Raw genomic sequence first — 15,991 nt, forward strand, 5'->3', positions numbered from 1 at the left:
GTCATGCTTTATGTAATTATCACTCTTTTGCTATTATAAAAGCACCCTGTGGAGTTCCCCTCCCCCTCTTTTTTTATTAGCAGGCCCCCAATGTGAACAGGCACGTGGGTGGTGTGATACACATTCATCACACACAGATTTCATACTATTCCACTGGTCAACAAGTGGCAGTAATGCACCAAGAAATGCAAAAATGCGCCAGCAAAGACAGTGAAGAAAAAACTCTTAGCTAGCGGATGTAAACAATGCCAGATTGAAACACTGAAAAATCAGCTTTGCAAATGTTTTGTGAGGACAGAAATTAATTGAATTAATTTGACAGAGCTTAAGGAAAAGCAGAAATAATTTAATAAAAGAAAAAGTAATATAAAATAAAAATAATTAAAATCTAACTAGAGTTTAAAATAGGTTAATTCTGAAAGGAAATAGCTGTTTATGTCCATGTCACAGTGACCGTGCAGCTCCACCAAGTTACTCACAGGCGAGAAATGCATCTGTGTGAGTGTGCAGTAGAATCATAACAGTGAATTTGGCCAGTGTGGTGTTTTGTTGTTGTGTTCACTTCTTTGTTGGCTCACTGCATCTACTGTAATTATTGCCTCTCTCAGAAGCCTTCTGCAATTCTTTGAAAAAACATAGTTTCGTGTAGTGGGATGAGTGTGTGTATGTGTGTGTGTGTGTGTGGCTGCCACCCAAGGTTGTTCCTACAACATGTTGTCTTTTGAGATTCATTGCCTTAAGCAGCGATGATGCGCTCTCAGCAAGACATGCCAAGAGTGCTGGCTGTAGCCCAATATGAGGGGCAAAAAGGAAAGAAAGGGAAGGAAAGAGACAGATACTTGAGCCAGATCCCATGATTTTGTTTAGTCTGAGGAAAAGATTCATTTGGATTGAGAGAGCTAAGTAATTACTGAGTGTCTTGATTCTGTTTAGGAATATCAGAAGAAAACCCTGAATGTTTACTGCTCCCTGTTGCCCAGATTGAAGTGTGCAAATGTTACTGCTACCGTACGTTAGTCACAAAGCAATCTGTATTAAAAGTTTGTTCTTCTAAAACTTTGGTCCCAAGTAATCAGGATTATGATTCAGTTGATCAAAATAGTTAAAATACTGTAATTGTGTCTGGCTAGTACGACAAGTATGATTAACAAATTCACCTGTCAGTTTTTTTTTGATGATGCTTGCTGACATCAACATCTAAGTCTCCCAGTTACGTAAGATTGCAGAGTTTGCTGTACTTGTTTGACCATACCATCACAATTTTTTTAAAGAATTGGTGCACTAATGCAATGGAAATTATATGGAAAAGTTTAAACGTGTTTCAAACTGTGATGTGGGTTTAATTAGCATTGCTTATGGGTGAATACTTGATTCTGACTGGTTCTGGGGTGTCAGTTAATTCCTGAAATAGTTGTAGGAGACCTCCGAAATAGTTCCAGTAAAACTGTCTGTTCATCGTTCTCATAGTGACTACATAGTATCAGCGTGTATCTAAAAAGGAGTAACCATAGTGACAGAGATGTAGTCAAAGCCTCTGCTCACAATTTATGTCCAACACTGAGTGCAGTCCTTCAGTGCCTTATTGTCTGAACACCACCGGATGGAGGCTGTAACACAAGCTGCAAGTACACTGCCCCTCTGAACTTACTGATATTAAGTGATCATCTCACATCCCGCCCTCTATTCAACTGACAGTAAGGTTACATATGACATATTGTTGGTGCATGCAAATCTCAGTATTGATTTGGGGATGACATGGCCAAATGGCAAGCTAGTCCCACTGTTAAACATTAAGTCAAAATACATTAACTGTGTGTCAACCATACGCAATGTTATTGGATGGGTCCAACAAACCCCGACCTTCATCCGGAAGAGCAGTGTTCGCAGCCTGTAAGATTATAAAGCCAAACTCTGTTCTTTTATCCTAAACTTAACCACTTGTTTTTGTTGCCTAAACCCAACCACGTGTGTTTGCTGTTGAAGGGAAAAAAAAGTCAATTTGCAGTGTTGTACCAACATAGTGCATTCATTTTTGAAAGAGACTGTATGTAAACTTTAAATTTCCTGGGAAAATGGAAGTGTATTTTGAAAGAAGACAATGCATGTAACAGGCAGAACTTGACATGGTGTCCCAGAAAGTCCACAAGCAACGCACCCAGGGTACCTTGCACGTTGTATCCGGATGTAGAAAGTCCATGACCAAATGTCAATATGTGACAAAGTCTGAGTGAGAAAGTGTTGTTCTGGCTAACACCTGTGTCAAAGGGTTCTATGAGCTCAGTGGACTAGAAATATCCCCTGCTGGTAAGTCATATCTAAGATTTGCTCTGTCTAACTTTTTCCATTGCAAAAGACCCTTATGTGGTAATGACTGTTTCAGGTGTTAGTCGGACCCGCAGGTGTTACCAGGGAGAATCAGTTACGGCTTGTAAAAAACTTTAGATTTTGATTGCACAATGCCTGAAAATATAAATGAGTGGTCCTGTTTTCTTTTCTTTGGCAAGTGACCATTGTATAAACTTGGTAATGCCTTTGAGGTATCCATAACCAAGAATTAATGGACAACGGGGAGGCCAGAACTGTATGACGCACAGTGGCGCCCCTGCATAGCCCATTAATTCCTGACAATGGACACCTCATCGGGCATTACTCTTTAGCTGTGTCAGCAGAAAGAAGGCATTCAGAGTGCAGTAACAGAGACCACTTTGAAGTTTCACATCAGAGGCTTCGACTGCTTCCGCAAACATTTCACTGGGAGGGTGGCTAGTTCCAATCCCAGACAGTTCGGGGAAATGTTGGCATCTGAACACAAAGAGAAATGCTCTTCACTGCTTCTAGTGCTGAGGTGCCCTTGAGCAAAGCACACAGCCTGCAGATGCACCTGTGGAGCTGGTCAACAGTGGGGACACAAATTACACAGTCACATTGTGGGGACCCACTTTCTTTTTGGGGACAAAATGCAAGTCCCTGTTATGTAAGTCAATAAATTTTAGGGGGAAGGCTTGGGTTAAATTTAGGGTAAGGTTAGGGTTAGGGCTAAGCAAATAGTGGTTATGGTATATGTCTCCAGGAAATTAATGTAAGTCAATGTAATGTCGTTTGAAGTAATGGAAACCCTACTGTGTGCTGTGTGTGTGTGTGTGTGTTTGTGTGCTGCTAATTAAGTTCCAGCTTTGTGATTTGTGCAGAACTTTAGGAAACGTTAGCTGTCAAATTAGGAACAACACAGCACAAATCGCAGGTCACACAATTCTCTTAACTGATGTCAGAAAAATAACAACTGGCAGGAGTAAATGCTCTTTCGGATATTAATGTTGTATTATGTTCTGCGATTATGCTGTAATTTGGTAATATGCAACACGAACTTTCCAACACGCCCATTATCCTGAAACTGCAGAATCCACCCCCTCAGTACTTCAAGCACCTGAAGCAAATATTTACTAAACAGATCTGCAGTAGATCCTCTAAAATATGGATTTATGTCTTTGTCATGCAGAATTATTTGAATAGGGAGAACTAGTTATATATGAGTTGGGAAGGAAATGTCTCTCTATCTTCAAGGCATCATAATACATTTACTGGCTTCCATGCAACTAACCATTTTCTTTAACTTCTTCCTATCATCCACTCTTCCTACCAAGAGATAAAGAGGCATTTCTTTCTTAAACTTACTGAGACATAAACAAACAAATAAATTAATATATATAGTCATTGTCATCATGATATAATAACCATGTCTTCTTGGTTAAAACTGCAGTCTTTATGAAACATATTACCAAACTGCCGCATTGTAAAAATGAAGGCACTGAAATTGATTATTCCTTTTCTTCAGTGACAGATTGCTCGCTCCGCTCTGATAAGCAGCCTGCTTGATATTTAAAGTGTCTATTTCATTCAGTCCAGCTGCACACAGAGTCACTGCTTTGTGATAAACCAACAGCTCTCGTGGAGAGGCCAGAAATACAAGGGCCCTTTACACAGGACGCTTTCAGACCCAATCGTCACACACACACGCAGACAGACCACACACTCACACACACGCACGCACGTGCATCTCAATGGTGGCAATGAGCTGAAACACGCCCCCCTGTGGTCACTTTGGGAAGTTAAAACCTGCCGGCACAATAAGTGGAGAAACAGAGAACAAGGGGGGGGCAGGTCATGTAAGTGTGTGTGTGTGCTCCTACTCCCTCCCTCTCTATTTCTCTGTGAGTGTGTGTGTGTGTGTGTGTGTGTGTGTGTGTATGGGGGGGGGTTTCTATTTTTGCTGTCATAAATAATTGGTCCACGGGGAGGGGTGGTGGTGTTAAGGGCTCCTCCATTAGGCAGAAAAACTTTCGGAGCGCCTTTCAGTTCTAATTGGCACCAACGATTGGTGGCACCGCAGCTGGCGAACTCCACCAAAGAGTCGACAACAGAGAAAAACACAAAAACCACCGCTGCCCCCTCGGCTCTTAAAGACATCCTGTAGCACCCAAAAGGGCTGGAACCTATTTTAGAGTGAATGGAAGGGAGGAAAGGAGAGGGAGAGAGACGGGGGGGAGGGGGGGGGGGGGGCAATGTTGTTCTTTTGACAACCTGTTCAGTGTGGAGCTGTGAGGCTTGAGCGCATCTATGTGGGAGCCTCTGTCCTCCCTCCCCTCCCCTCTCTCCATCCCTCTCTCTCCCTTCATAGACAGGGGCGGTCGTTCTCAGTCTGCGCACATATTCCACTTGGCCAGCATCACTTGGAGTCCACAGACACAGCGCTGATTGAACGAGTGGAGGGGAGCTCATTTTCAGAGCGCATGATTGTGTTAGAAGGGCTTCACTAGACTGTCACCGGTCAGACGCAGAGACAGACAGACAGACAGTAAAGCCATCTCAACCACGCCTTTAAAAGTAAAGAATCCACAAAAGAGGAGACGGAGTGTGTAGGATTTTTTTTTATTTCTCTGCCAAACTAGCCTTGCTTGAGTTTTTTAAAGGGAAAGTGCTTTTTATCTTTGGGAAGAGGGACTCTCTGGTGGAGCCGAACAGCGGTAAGATTCCGCTGCCCGCTTCTCTCCGTGCGTAAAATAAAAGTTTAACACACCAAGGAAATCATTTGAGAGGTGTGGGAGCTCAGCAAACTCTCCGCTATACTCCCCGGGAATTGTAAAGCTCACACCGGACACCCACTGGAGGAGGATTTATAACTTTTTAACACATTTTGTGGAGAGACACGGAGGCGGGTTGGTCTAACGGGGGAGCGGAGGAATCCTCGTCGTTGAGCCGGGAGGAGTGCGCGCAGCGCTGGGTAGCAGACTGACCCAAAGGACGGTACCTCGGAGACAAGGTAGAGACGCGGCAGGGATTACACGCCTGCACGGAGACTTTTTATTTTTGTCAGGATCATGTGTTTTTTTCCATTGAGTTTACATCCTGTCTGCATTTTTTAAAGCATTAAATGTGCACATATTTGCGAGCACCTTAAAGCCGGCTGTGGTTAATTTTACTCTGCTCTACATCACCATCAAACCTGACCTTTGCTCTGATTACACTTAACATGCCTCGCCGGTGACATTCAAATTTTGGGTTTTCCCACCCGCCCTGCTTTAATTTGCATCATCTCTTTTTACGCAGACTGTATAACGATCCATGTCAGTATGAGCAAGTCTCTCTCAGCGCACCCTGACATTAATGCAGGGTATTAACTCACATGCATCGTGTGAAACTTTGATCACGGCGCGCTGTCTAATGCAGTCTGTCAATGCAGCCGCCTCAGAGCCGTTATACAAATGTGTGAGGGTCAGGCGTCGGAGGAGATCCTCATGTTCGGTCAGAGGAGTCACAGAAGAGGGTCCATTAGCCCCTGACTCCACCTGCTCCTCATCCTTTTTCTCCTACAGCTTTTCCACAGGTTCCAAATTGTGCACAGAAATAACACAACATGTGATACATTTACAGAAGTGTTTTGTTTTTTTTTAACAGACCTATCACCCTCTCCTCGCTGCTGCAGAAACATTGCAGGAATGATGATATTGATCTGAAACATGTGTGCATGTGTGGGTGTGTGGGGTCCAACGTGCATGACCCCACTTGTTGTAGCTAATCCTCCATGAATACCGCAGTTGTCTGATCCTTAGTTTTCTCCTGTCCTGACTACACCTGCCCCCTCCCTCCCCCCCTGGGCTCCAGCGAGGAGGAAGTTTAGTCACGCTTAACAGCAGACAATCCTGTCAATCTCAAAACGCATGCACCAGCCCTGCTTGTAAACTTTGTATAATCCACGATTTGTGATTGAATTACGCGTCCTTTAAGTCGAATGAAACCACGCAGGCTGTGCGGCGGGGAGCTAAATTGCTCTGTGATATCATTTTCACGGCTTAAAGGGGCTGAAGGAGACGTAATTGAACATGAAAAAAACAATTGAAAGTACCTCTCTTTTCCTTTTGATAACAATCACTCAGCTGTAGTTTGTTTGTCACATCCATCGTGCAGGCTGCTCCCCTCTGTGCCTCTCATTTCACCTTTTTCTCTCGGTGTGTGTGTCTCTCTGTCTTCCTTATAGGTTATGACGGAACTGAGCTGAACATGGAGCTTTTCTGGATTTTGTTATTTTCTAGTGTTTATCCTCTTGCCTGGGGCCAAGGAGTTTACGGTAAGAGCGCGATATTTGCAAACGTATTCCTATTATCACATCAATACATACTTTATTAGTGCAGGCTGACTGAGCTCCATTGCAGCCAGCGATGATAATTTGTCCAATTATTAACCCATAATCTTAATTAAGGGCTCCTCCGCGCCACATATTGTCCGCGTTTCAATGCGACGCACTAATAGGAGGCAGTAATAATAACTGGCGTTTAAACTACTGTGAGAATAGCTTCAGGGAGATCGACAGCAAATTAACTTGAAAGGGAGATATTGCTTCTTAGAAGTCGCAGGAGGCGACTGGGAAAACATCCAGCAATGTAGTAGAGGGGGAAACCCACCTACTGTATATCCAATCTAATTCCAGTTTTACACTGATATAAATCTTTATGGCAAAATCCACTTTAGGTCCACAGATTAGTTCTTTATTACACAAAGTAGATCAAACTTTAAATTATTGGTTAAGGTTTATGGTTATTGCTGCATGGAGGTAGTTTGGCCACTATTTAACTTCCCACTATGTCTCCCAAGCACACTGCACTCACACACTGAGACACACACACACACACACACACACAGACAGACAACAGGTTTCAACAGGAGGATAAGACTGGCAGAGCTCTCTGAGACGTGGCTCGCCTTTGTCAGGTTAAACAGGACAGTCACACTGTGCTTTTGAGGGATAAAGCGGAGATTTGTTCCCTCTTAAGACTGTCTCGCAGTACTACAGAGGCTCAGTTTCTTCAGCTACAGGCCAGATATGCATCCTCCCTGTCCCTCCGGGCAAAGCAAACACACAAAATGATCTGTCAGCTTTGATACTTTGATTTTGATGTTTGAAGGCATGTGGCAGCCATTGAAAACGAGGTCTGTTTAGTCATAGTAGCATGGAGTGCTGTTGTCATAAGCAATCCCGCAGCCTGCTGTCACACTGAGAAATGCTGACAATCTGTCATTTGCTGAAGCATGTAGGCCCATGTCGAGGTCCTTGCTAGGTAATCAGGCTTAAACCGCTCTAATACTTCATACAGCAGGTGACGTGACAGTAGAGTGAATTATATCCAGCTTACATTGACATTGTTCCTTTTTTATTTTCTTTCGACCACCAGTTGAAGCATTATACTGACGCCTTAATAAACAATCCTAAGGCATTTGTTTTTTCTCCTCAGAATCTATAAAATGTTTGCGACCCACTGCTGCAGACATAACAGTGTCTTAAGATTTTTTTTCCTACTATCTGTTTATATAGGAAATGTCAAACATGGCCGTACAATGAAGAGAGTGCACCTGATGCACCTTAGTGGCACCACACTTATCTAGGATAATTTTTTACCTGCTGGTGGAGGCCTTATCCACTTTGATAAAGTCAAGGATTTAACATAAAACTGTTATGTTCCCTCCAAAAATATTTCCACCATACATATATTAGATATTTCAGTTTGAAAATATTCTGGTATCCAGAATGTACGAATGCCAGCAATCATTTTGTAGGAGCAGGAGCGTGTGTTCGTATTTTCAGTATGTTGTCTGCATGGAGTGACTTTTGTGATCTAGTTATGCCGTCCCGCAGAAGGCTCACATCTCCAGTTTGCCCTTGTGCATTCTTGTCCTCATTTTTTTTCATAATAACTGTTTGAAACAGTTTTGGGTTCTCTACAGGGTGATACACTGATTGTCATGAAGAATTTGTGCATCCGTGCCTCATGGGTTCTGTCACAAATATGCAGTGGGTCAGAGCAGGAAGGTATGCAGTCAGGGAGTGCCAGTGCTGAAGGCTGCAATGATATACATATACATATATGTATATATATATATATATATATATATACAATTTTTTCCCCCCACTGTAATAGCTTATTTGTCTCACGTGCAGTAGCAGCCTTTCACTCTCTGCTGAGGGACCAAAAGTCCCAAAGCATTGTGGGAATCGCACTGGCCGGCATTCACAGGCCCCACATTCCCCGGTGGCTTGTGTGGCGGCGGTGCTCAGCTGTGTGTACCTGTGCAACAACTGCTTCATGTATAGGTAAACCATCATCATTAAAAATAGTCATTGAAAAAGAACAAATTGCTACACAATTTGCACAATTACAGCGAAGAACACGAGTGGGGAAGATCAGGAAGAGAGCCAACGAGATTGGCACTCTCGCTCGCTGTGCATGCAGATATGCATAAAATGGTTTCCCTCACTTTGGAATTGTTTAGCACTTGCTCCAGCAGACAGATGCGACTCGCTGTCCGTCGGGAGCCCAACGGTGTAAGCGTGCCTGATTGATGTCAGCGCTTTGGACGGCTGTGAGGTTCATTTACTGTAGCCTTCTCTGGGGTGTGTTTGGATGTGTGCGTTTTTGTCAGCTCACGCCTGCGAGTCTGTGTGTGCAGGTGTTCGTTTGTGCTCGTGAGTGTGAATTGTGCCAAATGCATGGATGGATGTGAAGTGTGTGTGCCTGCGAACCTGTGGGCCCGTGTGTGTGCGCGTGCATGTGTGAGTGGGACGTGTTTGTGTCACAGACACACTTTTCTTCCCACTGCAACAGTTTGCTGGCTCAGCAGGGACTTGCGGATCAGTCACTGTTTCTCTTGCAGCAGTGTAGTATTGATTGTACTTCTGTGAATTTTGATAGGCTGTCAGAAAGCTTGTAACACCTGTCTGTCAAACAGGAATTGGACAGACAAGTGCACCAAGGAAATGCCATGCTTTACTGTATATCAAAGGAAAAAGGAAAAGCTGCCTACCATATTTTTTTACATAAAGCTTTATTATGCACATCTATTAATGTCATTTTATAGTATGTATTTTTTATTAGAGCCCTCTTCTCTGTACTACTGTGTTGTTTTTTTTTTGTGGCAGGGTGGGGGATAAGCATTTTATATGCATCCCCACAGACTGGTCACAAACATCCTTGCATACGTATACAGCGATTTTCAAGTTTCATTTAATCTGGATATACTGTAATCCCAGGCATTACAAGCCTGATGTGGCATTCATATGCGGCAACTCTCAACGTACTTAAGGATTAGGGGAGGTTCAGAAAATTTCAAGACAGTCTGGAAGGATGTGACTCCTCAGCCGAAGGACTCAACAGTTACGACATCAATACAGACAAAGTGTACCAGAAAAGTGTCTCACCACGTTTGCCGTGCTGCATCAGATCACACTCTGCGAGGCAACAGAGTTCACAGGGACACCAAATTATTGATCGCTCGACAAAGTCACACAAAACCATTAGCCGGTGCTGTAGATGGAACCCAAACTGCATTAGCGTGCAATGTGATGCTTCATTATGTGCTTGTTAACAGGAAATTTAATGAACTTAAATCAGTGATTTTGCTTAACAGTGTTAGACTTCAGCAAGGCCCTCGCAGCAGCGGGAGAGTTGAGGCCTTGCCACTGGCCATAGAACAAAGCACTACAAGAGATGCAGAAAGTGAAAAAGTTTAATATGCCTACATAGCGCACAAATTTAACATCACTTTGAAGATGTTGCCCAAGGAAGAATGAAGGGCTTGGAATACACTGCTAGTTTTTTTATTTGCTGTCTGTGTGTGCGAGTGTGTCGATGAGCACCCAACATTTGAGCATCATCTTAATGTGGAGCTTTACTCACTGCGGTACATTAGCTCGCCACGGCACATGGGTTGAAAGCCGGTGACCTAGAAAGAGATCATTCCAGGTTTAACTGGCCTGGCCACTGGCTCCCCTGTGACTTTAACTCTTCCTCTACCCACATCAGCACTTTTTGTTTGTGTCTCTTTAATGTCTCTTGCTGCTGAGTTTATTTTGGATGCTGAATATTGCCCTTTTCTAATAAGCATCCATAATTTATTGGTGGCTCTGAGGCAATGGAGGAGGGGAGGGGAGACGGTGATAGAAAGAGACTGAAGCATTAAACTAGAGATGATGATAATCTTTTACCTCCCACAATCTGACACCTACTATTCTGCTCTCGCTCTTTACCTCTTTGCTGTAGTCTGCTGCTTGCTGTACTCACAGGTGCACACATGCATGCATGAACACACACACAGGCACACACACACACACACACACACCTCTTTTTGCTGTACAGATTGCGCACTCAATGTTAGCAATTGTTGAATGACCTTTCCCTCGGTATGAGCTTTGATTAAAAGTCCTTCAAATTTAGTTAGTGGTGCTCAAACCGTTTTTCCAACTGTCCAACTCAATACCAGACAGACAGACAGACAAATAGATAGACAGATAGACAGACAGAGAGATAGAAAGAATCTCCAATACTGATGGTCATTGAGTGCGTTTACATGGACAATTTAATTCCCTTTTCATTCGGAATGAAAGTTCATTCCTATTAAAAGTGATCTTGTAAAAACCTAATTCGGAATGGAAATGGCCAATGCAATTGAAAATTCAATCCGATGTATATTCCGTTTCTAATTCCGAATGAAAGAATTTCTCGCACTTGTATACACTCATTCCTCTTTAAGTTCATTCCGGTCTTTCTGCACATGCTCGTTTCCTTGCCCTTCTGGCGCGATGACATATATAGCGCACATAGCAACGGGCTGAGATAGAGCAGGCGGACTCATTGCACTCATCGGTTTCCATTCGCCACAGCACGGTCTTCTGTCTCCCTTCTTCGACCTTCTACCTCCCTTCTCCCCCACAACAGACGAAGCATTAGCAGAACAAGGTTGTTGTCGTACTGCTGCTTCAAGAATATAAGCAAAACAAGCCTGAAAAAGGCACAAAGAACGGTGTCGTCAAGCATCTTGTTATCCGGAACGAGGACTACAGTGTTTTCTTCCGGTAAACGTAAACATGTAACATCCGCCCCGCCCCCTATCCAATCAGAAACCTTCCCTGCCCCAAACCTTGCGCGGACCCGAATAAAGGCGATTAAACTGATCTCCCGTGTAAACCCTCATTCAGAATTAATATTTCCCATGTAAACTACCTGGAAAGACTTTAATTCCGAATGATTTCATTCAGATTTATTTCATTCTGAATGAGAAGCCATCATGTAAGGCGTCAGATACAGATGCTCTAAAGCACCCTTTAGCAGCAATACAAGACGCACCGGACAGAGGCATTTTATGACACTCAGGGCAGCTGCCGTACTATAAAAAGCGAGAAAGTCCACATAGGGCGGATAGGAGGGAAGGTGGATGTGTCAAACAAACTCCAGACTTTCACCCAGGAGACCTCTGTTCATTTTCTCTGTTAAACAAAAGTCAATGGAGTTATTTTAATAACAATGTCATGAGCTAGCTAGTGTAGCATATTGAAGTGTCACTTGATTTTCCATTACGTTAGTAACAAAAATACTTTCTTTAAGCAAAACCATGATATTTTTTTAAAACCTAACCACCTCTTTAGTTGCCTAAACCTAAGGAAGTAAACCTAAATATTATTTTCTTTTAACCAGCATTCTGAGTTTATTTTGAAGAGACTGTATGCATTTAATGAGTGGAAACTGTCCATTTCCTGTGAAAAGGAAGTTTATTTTGAAAAGACACAACCTGTGTAACAATGTAAATTGACATGCAATCCCAGAGTGTCCAAAATTGATGCTGGGGCAGTACCCAGAGCGTCATAGTTTGAGGTGTAGGGCCACTGCCCGAAGTGTCGCTATGTGACAAGTTGGGAGTGAGAATGTGTTGCATAGATAGGCAGATAGACAAAAGACAGATGGACGATCTGAAAGGAGACATGAGAAGCGTGTCATTGTTTGCCCGTTTCTCTTCTAAGAAAGCTTGATTGTGGTGCAAGACAATGACAACATCTATTCTTTGCACAGAACAGATAGATAGGAGATAATGTGTTGGCAGAGTTAGAGAGCTGTTGGCAAGTGTCTTTATTGTTTTTAATGTATATCAGATTCTGCATCATTGGCCACAATTAAAAATTATTTTTTAAAAACGTAAATCACTTTACCTATTAGACGGGAGTGGTGGTATCTGCCTGCTCCCCCTCCTCTGTCTCCGTCCCTCCCTCTTTCTGTGTCTGTCTCCACTCATCTCCGTCAGTCCCTCTGATCCCATCCCTTCTGCTAAAAATTTTAGTGCACATGGCGCTTTAATTATCTCGTCTTGCTCCCATTTTTTTCTCACGTTAACTAGGCCCATTGTGTGGCGGTGTTGCCCTTGCTACCTTCATATTAAAAAGGTCATACCTTGGGAACATTCACATACACAATACAGTACGCGGCCTCCTTGTTTTGATGCTTACTCAGCTCATTCTTGGCCACTTTTTTTGGCCTTGATTCACTCATTTCTCTCCTCTCCTCTCCTCTCCTCTCCTCTCCTCTCCTCTCCAGGTTCCTATTTCTCATTTCTCTGTATGGGTGACTGGATATTAAAGCCTGACAACATTTCTATTAACCTACAGGTCAGCAGCAGAGCCATAGGCCTATGTGCCAAAGGCCAAAGTGATATGTTGACTGTGGTTTACACAAGCCCTGCTACCTGGGGCTAAAGGATAAGAGCACTAAGACAACGTCTTGGGAGGTCTGATTTATCACTCTGCTTCCCACCAGTTACACACTGAGCCTGCGGTGGGCACAAAGCAACGGGTAAAGGTGGGCAGTCTCGCACTCAGGGGCCCTGAGTGAGGTGAGATGGTAATACATCTCCTTAGAAAGCAGAGCCTAGTAATTCTTAGTGGAATATATATGTGTTAACACTTAGGTGTAAGCTGTCTACCTGCCTCTTACGTTGGTCTTATATATATATTTCTATATAAACGTAAAGACTGGAAACAAATATGGCAAAGGGACAAATAAGTGTAGTTCACAAAATGTCAAACTATGCTTTTCAAGAGGTAAATTTGACTTAAGTTATGCACTGAAATCCACTGGATTACATGTTTGATTGTGTGACATTTATCTTGTCAGTTTTCTGTCCACCTTTATCATAAAGCCCCTCTGCTAGTTCACACTGTGAAGCCTCTGCACTGAGTGTGTATGAATAAATACAGATTGATAGACTGATTGAATTCTATTATCCATATTCCCCGAAGATGTTTCCATTTGCTTCCAAGTTAGGAGAATAAATAAAAGATAGAAGTTTGACGAGGAGTGAAATGTTGAGAATCACTGCAGGCTCCAGCAGCAGCATGCGTCTGTACCGAAGTGCTGACAGAATTATTATAATTTTTTTTTTTTTTTTTTGTGTTCGCAGATCATCGCGTAACCCTCTGTTCTGCCTGTTCATTTTCATTTCTTTTTTTTCTCCCCTTCTCTATGTATTCCACTCTCTGGGATGATGATGTTCTTGTTCATGCAGATCACATCCACGCACATATCACACACACGATAGCCCACGCACAATTTTCACATGCACATACAGACATGCACATGCACAGACATCTCTCCCTGCGTTTACCTTTCGCTGAACTCATAGATCATTACCTCACTCTCACCCACTCTCATGCCTCTGTACTGGGATGTTAGTCAGTGTCACCCCCCCCCCCCCCCCCCCCACACACACACACACACACAGAGGGGCCTACACACACACACACACACACACACACACACACACACACACACTTCTTCGGATGAGAGTGGTCCAGAGTGTAACAAGACGATGTGGGTGCCCTGTGAGTAGGAAAAACTGTCAAGGAGACTTCAGTTTTCTCCTCTGTTCTCCTGTCACTCTGTCAGACATTATCAAGCACCTCTTACTGGCTCATCTTTATGGGGGAATATCGACGTACGCGTGTCTGTGTTTGTGTCTTTCTACACAATTTATGAATGCAGGGCAATTTAATATTCTTATTTACTGTAGTGACGGCTAAGATAAAAAAAAAAAAGCTGTTGGAGTTAGTCAGGTGTGTTTGTTTCGTTGTGTGCCAAATGATCCCAGTGTCTTGACACTGAAAAAAAAAGGCAGTGTGTATGTGTGTTTGTTTCTGTGTGTGCGTTTGCCTGCATGGACATGAGAGGGAGGGAACATTTGGCATCTAACTTATTCATAAAGGCGACAGGACGGTTGTGAACAGCGGTGAGAACATGGCTTACATCAGAGACCGTCTGCCTCCTCCTGCACTTCTCTTACACTGTCACTCTCTTTCTTCTTCACTGCCTCCTCCTTCACCCTCCTGTCCTTTGTCTTTACCACTTATTCCTGTCTTCCCTCTTTGGCATCGTTCTTTTTTAGCAAACTTTTTTTTGTGTGCAGTGCAGTTTAAAGTGAACTTCTGACATTTGTTAGGTTATGTGTAATTTCAAAGCCGCCATGTGTAGGATTTTTTTCTTTTAATGCAATGCTTTTTATGCATTGCTGTCTGCCACAGTGTCTTCTTTGTTACAACCGCTGTGGGGTTTCACAGCTGGTGGCTTTGAAGTAGCCTGACATCGCCAGACCAATTCGCAAATGCGAGTTAGCCTGGAACCTCTCAGTTCATGTTTGATATGCAAGGGGCATTATCGAGAGCCATAGATCATTCTTCTGGACACTATTACATAGACCTATAACCAATCAGAGTAATGAAACATGCAACCTATTTGAATGAAAGGCGGATCAGAGGCAGAAAATACAAGCTTGCAGATTTGTCTGATTCCCAGGCTAGCTTTTAAGATCCCTACCACATGATTTGAGACATATAAAGCCCGGTTAAGACAAAAGATTGCAACTTGCAACTTCTTACATTCGCAGGTCTGCAATATTCTAAAAACTTTTTTACACCAATGCAGCAGACTCTCCATATAACAACTATCTGCACACCCGTTTGATTTTCAGCTTTTCAGACTTATTTTAGGCTGAATATAATTTGTAGCCACATAAAATATAAATGAAGACAGTAATTGTGAGATACTAGTGGGACATTCGCACATACAGCAAGAAGCAGCGACCCACCGTACGACTCTGACACACTGCGAGGACGGAGACCGACATACGTTTCAACAGCCGTGGGGACGCACATGAGACAGCCTTAGTCTCAGCGGGGACGGAGGCCTGGCTGTTGTTAAAGAATGCAACAGCCCGCATATAAGTAGCCTGTGGACAGTGTGTAATTGACTTGGCGAGGAGACTTCACGATAAAGCCACTGGCGATTTGACAAGCTGTGTCGTAGGCGACGCAATCAGCCAGATTGGGTGGAGCTTTCTCTGCAGCATTCTAAAATGGTTTCGTCTGGTTGCGAATCTCTTTTGGGCTTCAAAATACCCTGCTTGGGGTCATCTCTGGTGAGTGGTGTGTTTTGGGTAGAAAAGTTCCTTAACCTTTTAAAAGTGTTTTTCAAATTACACCTCTTCTATCTCATTAAAAAAAATCCAGGATCCATCCTCAGTGTGTGTGCACTGGAGGCTTCATGGTTCTACGGGGTTATAAGTTGCGTAGTGTATCACGAGTGGCTTCTAGGCTGGTTGTGACGTCACAAAATCATGCTCATGTGTT

General features: G+C 43.2%; 1 protein-coding gene across 2 annotated transcripts in view; it reads left to right on the forward strand.

Annotated features, from left to right (window-relative positions):
- Positions 1-5,178: 5,178 nt before the first annotated feature.
- Positions 5,179-15,991, forward strand: part of mdga1 (MAM domain containing glycosylphosphatidylinositol anchor 1) — a 234,347-nt gene continuing 223,534 nt past the window's right edge. For both annotated transcript variants that reach the window (XM_033627130.2, XM_033627141.2), the window contains exons 1-2: positions 5,179-5,317; positions 6,533-6,622. In XM_033627130.2, the coding sequence (XP_033483021.1) occupies positions 6,556-6,622 (67 nt within the window). In that variant the 5' untranslated portion in view covers positions 5,179-5,317; positions 6,533-6,555. The remainder of the gene's footprint in view (positions 5,318-6,532; positions 6,623-15,991) is intronic.

This window comes from Epinephelus lanceolatus, chromosome 2, assembly GCF_041903045.1.
Source record: "Epinephelus lanceolatus isolate andai-2023 chromosome 2, ASM4190304v1, whole genome shotgun sequence".
Taxonomy (NCBI): Eukaryota; Metazoa; Chordata; class Actinopteri; order Perciformes; family Serranidae; genus Epinephelus; species Epinephelus lanceolatus.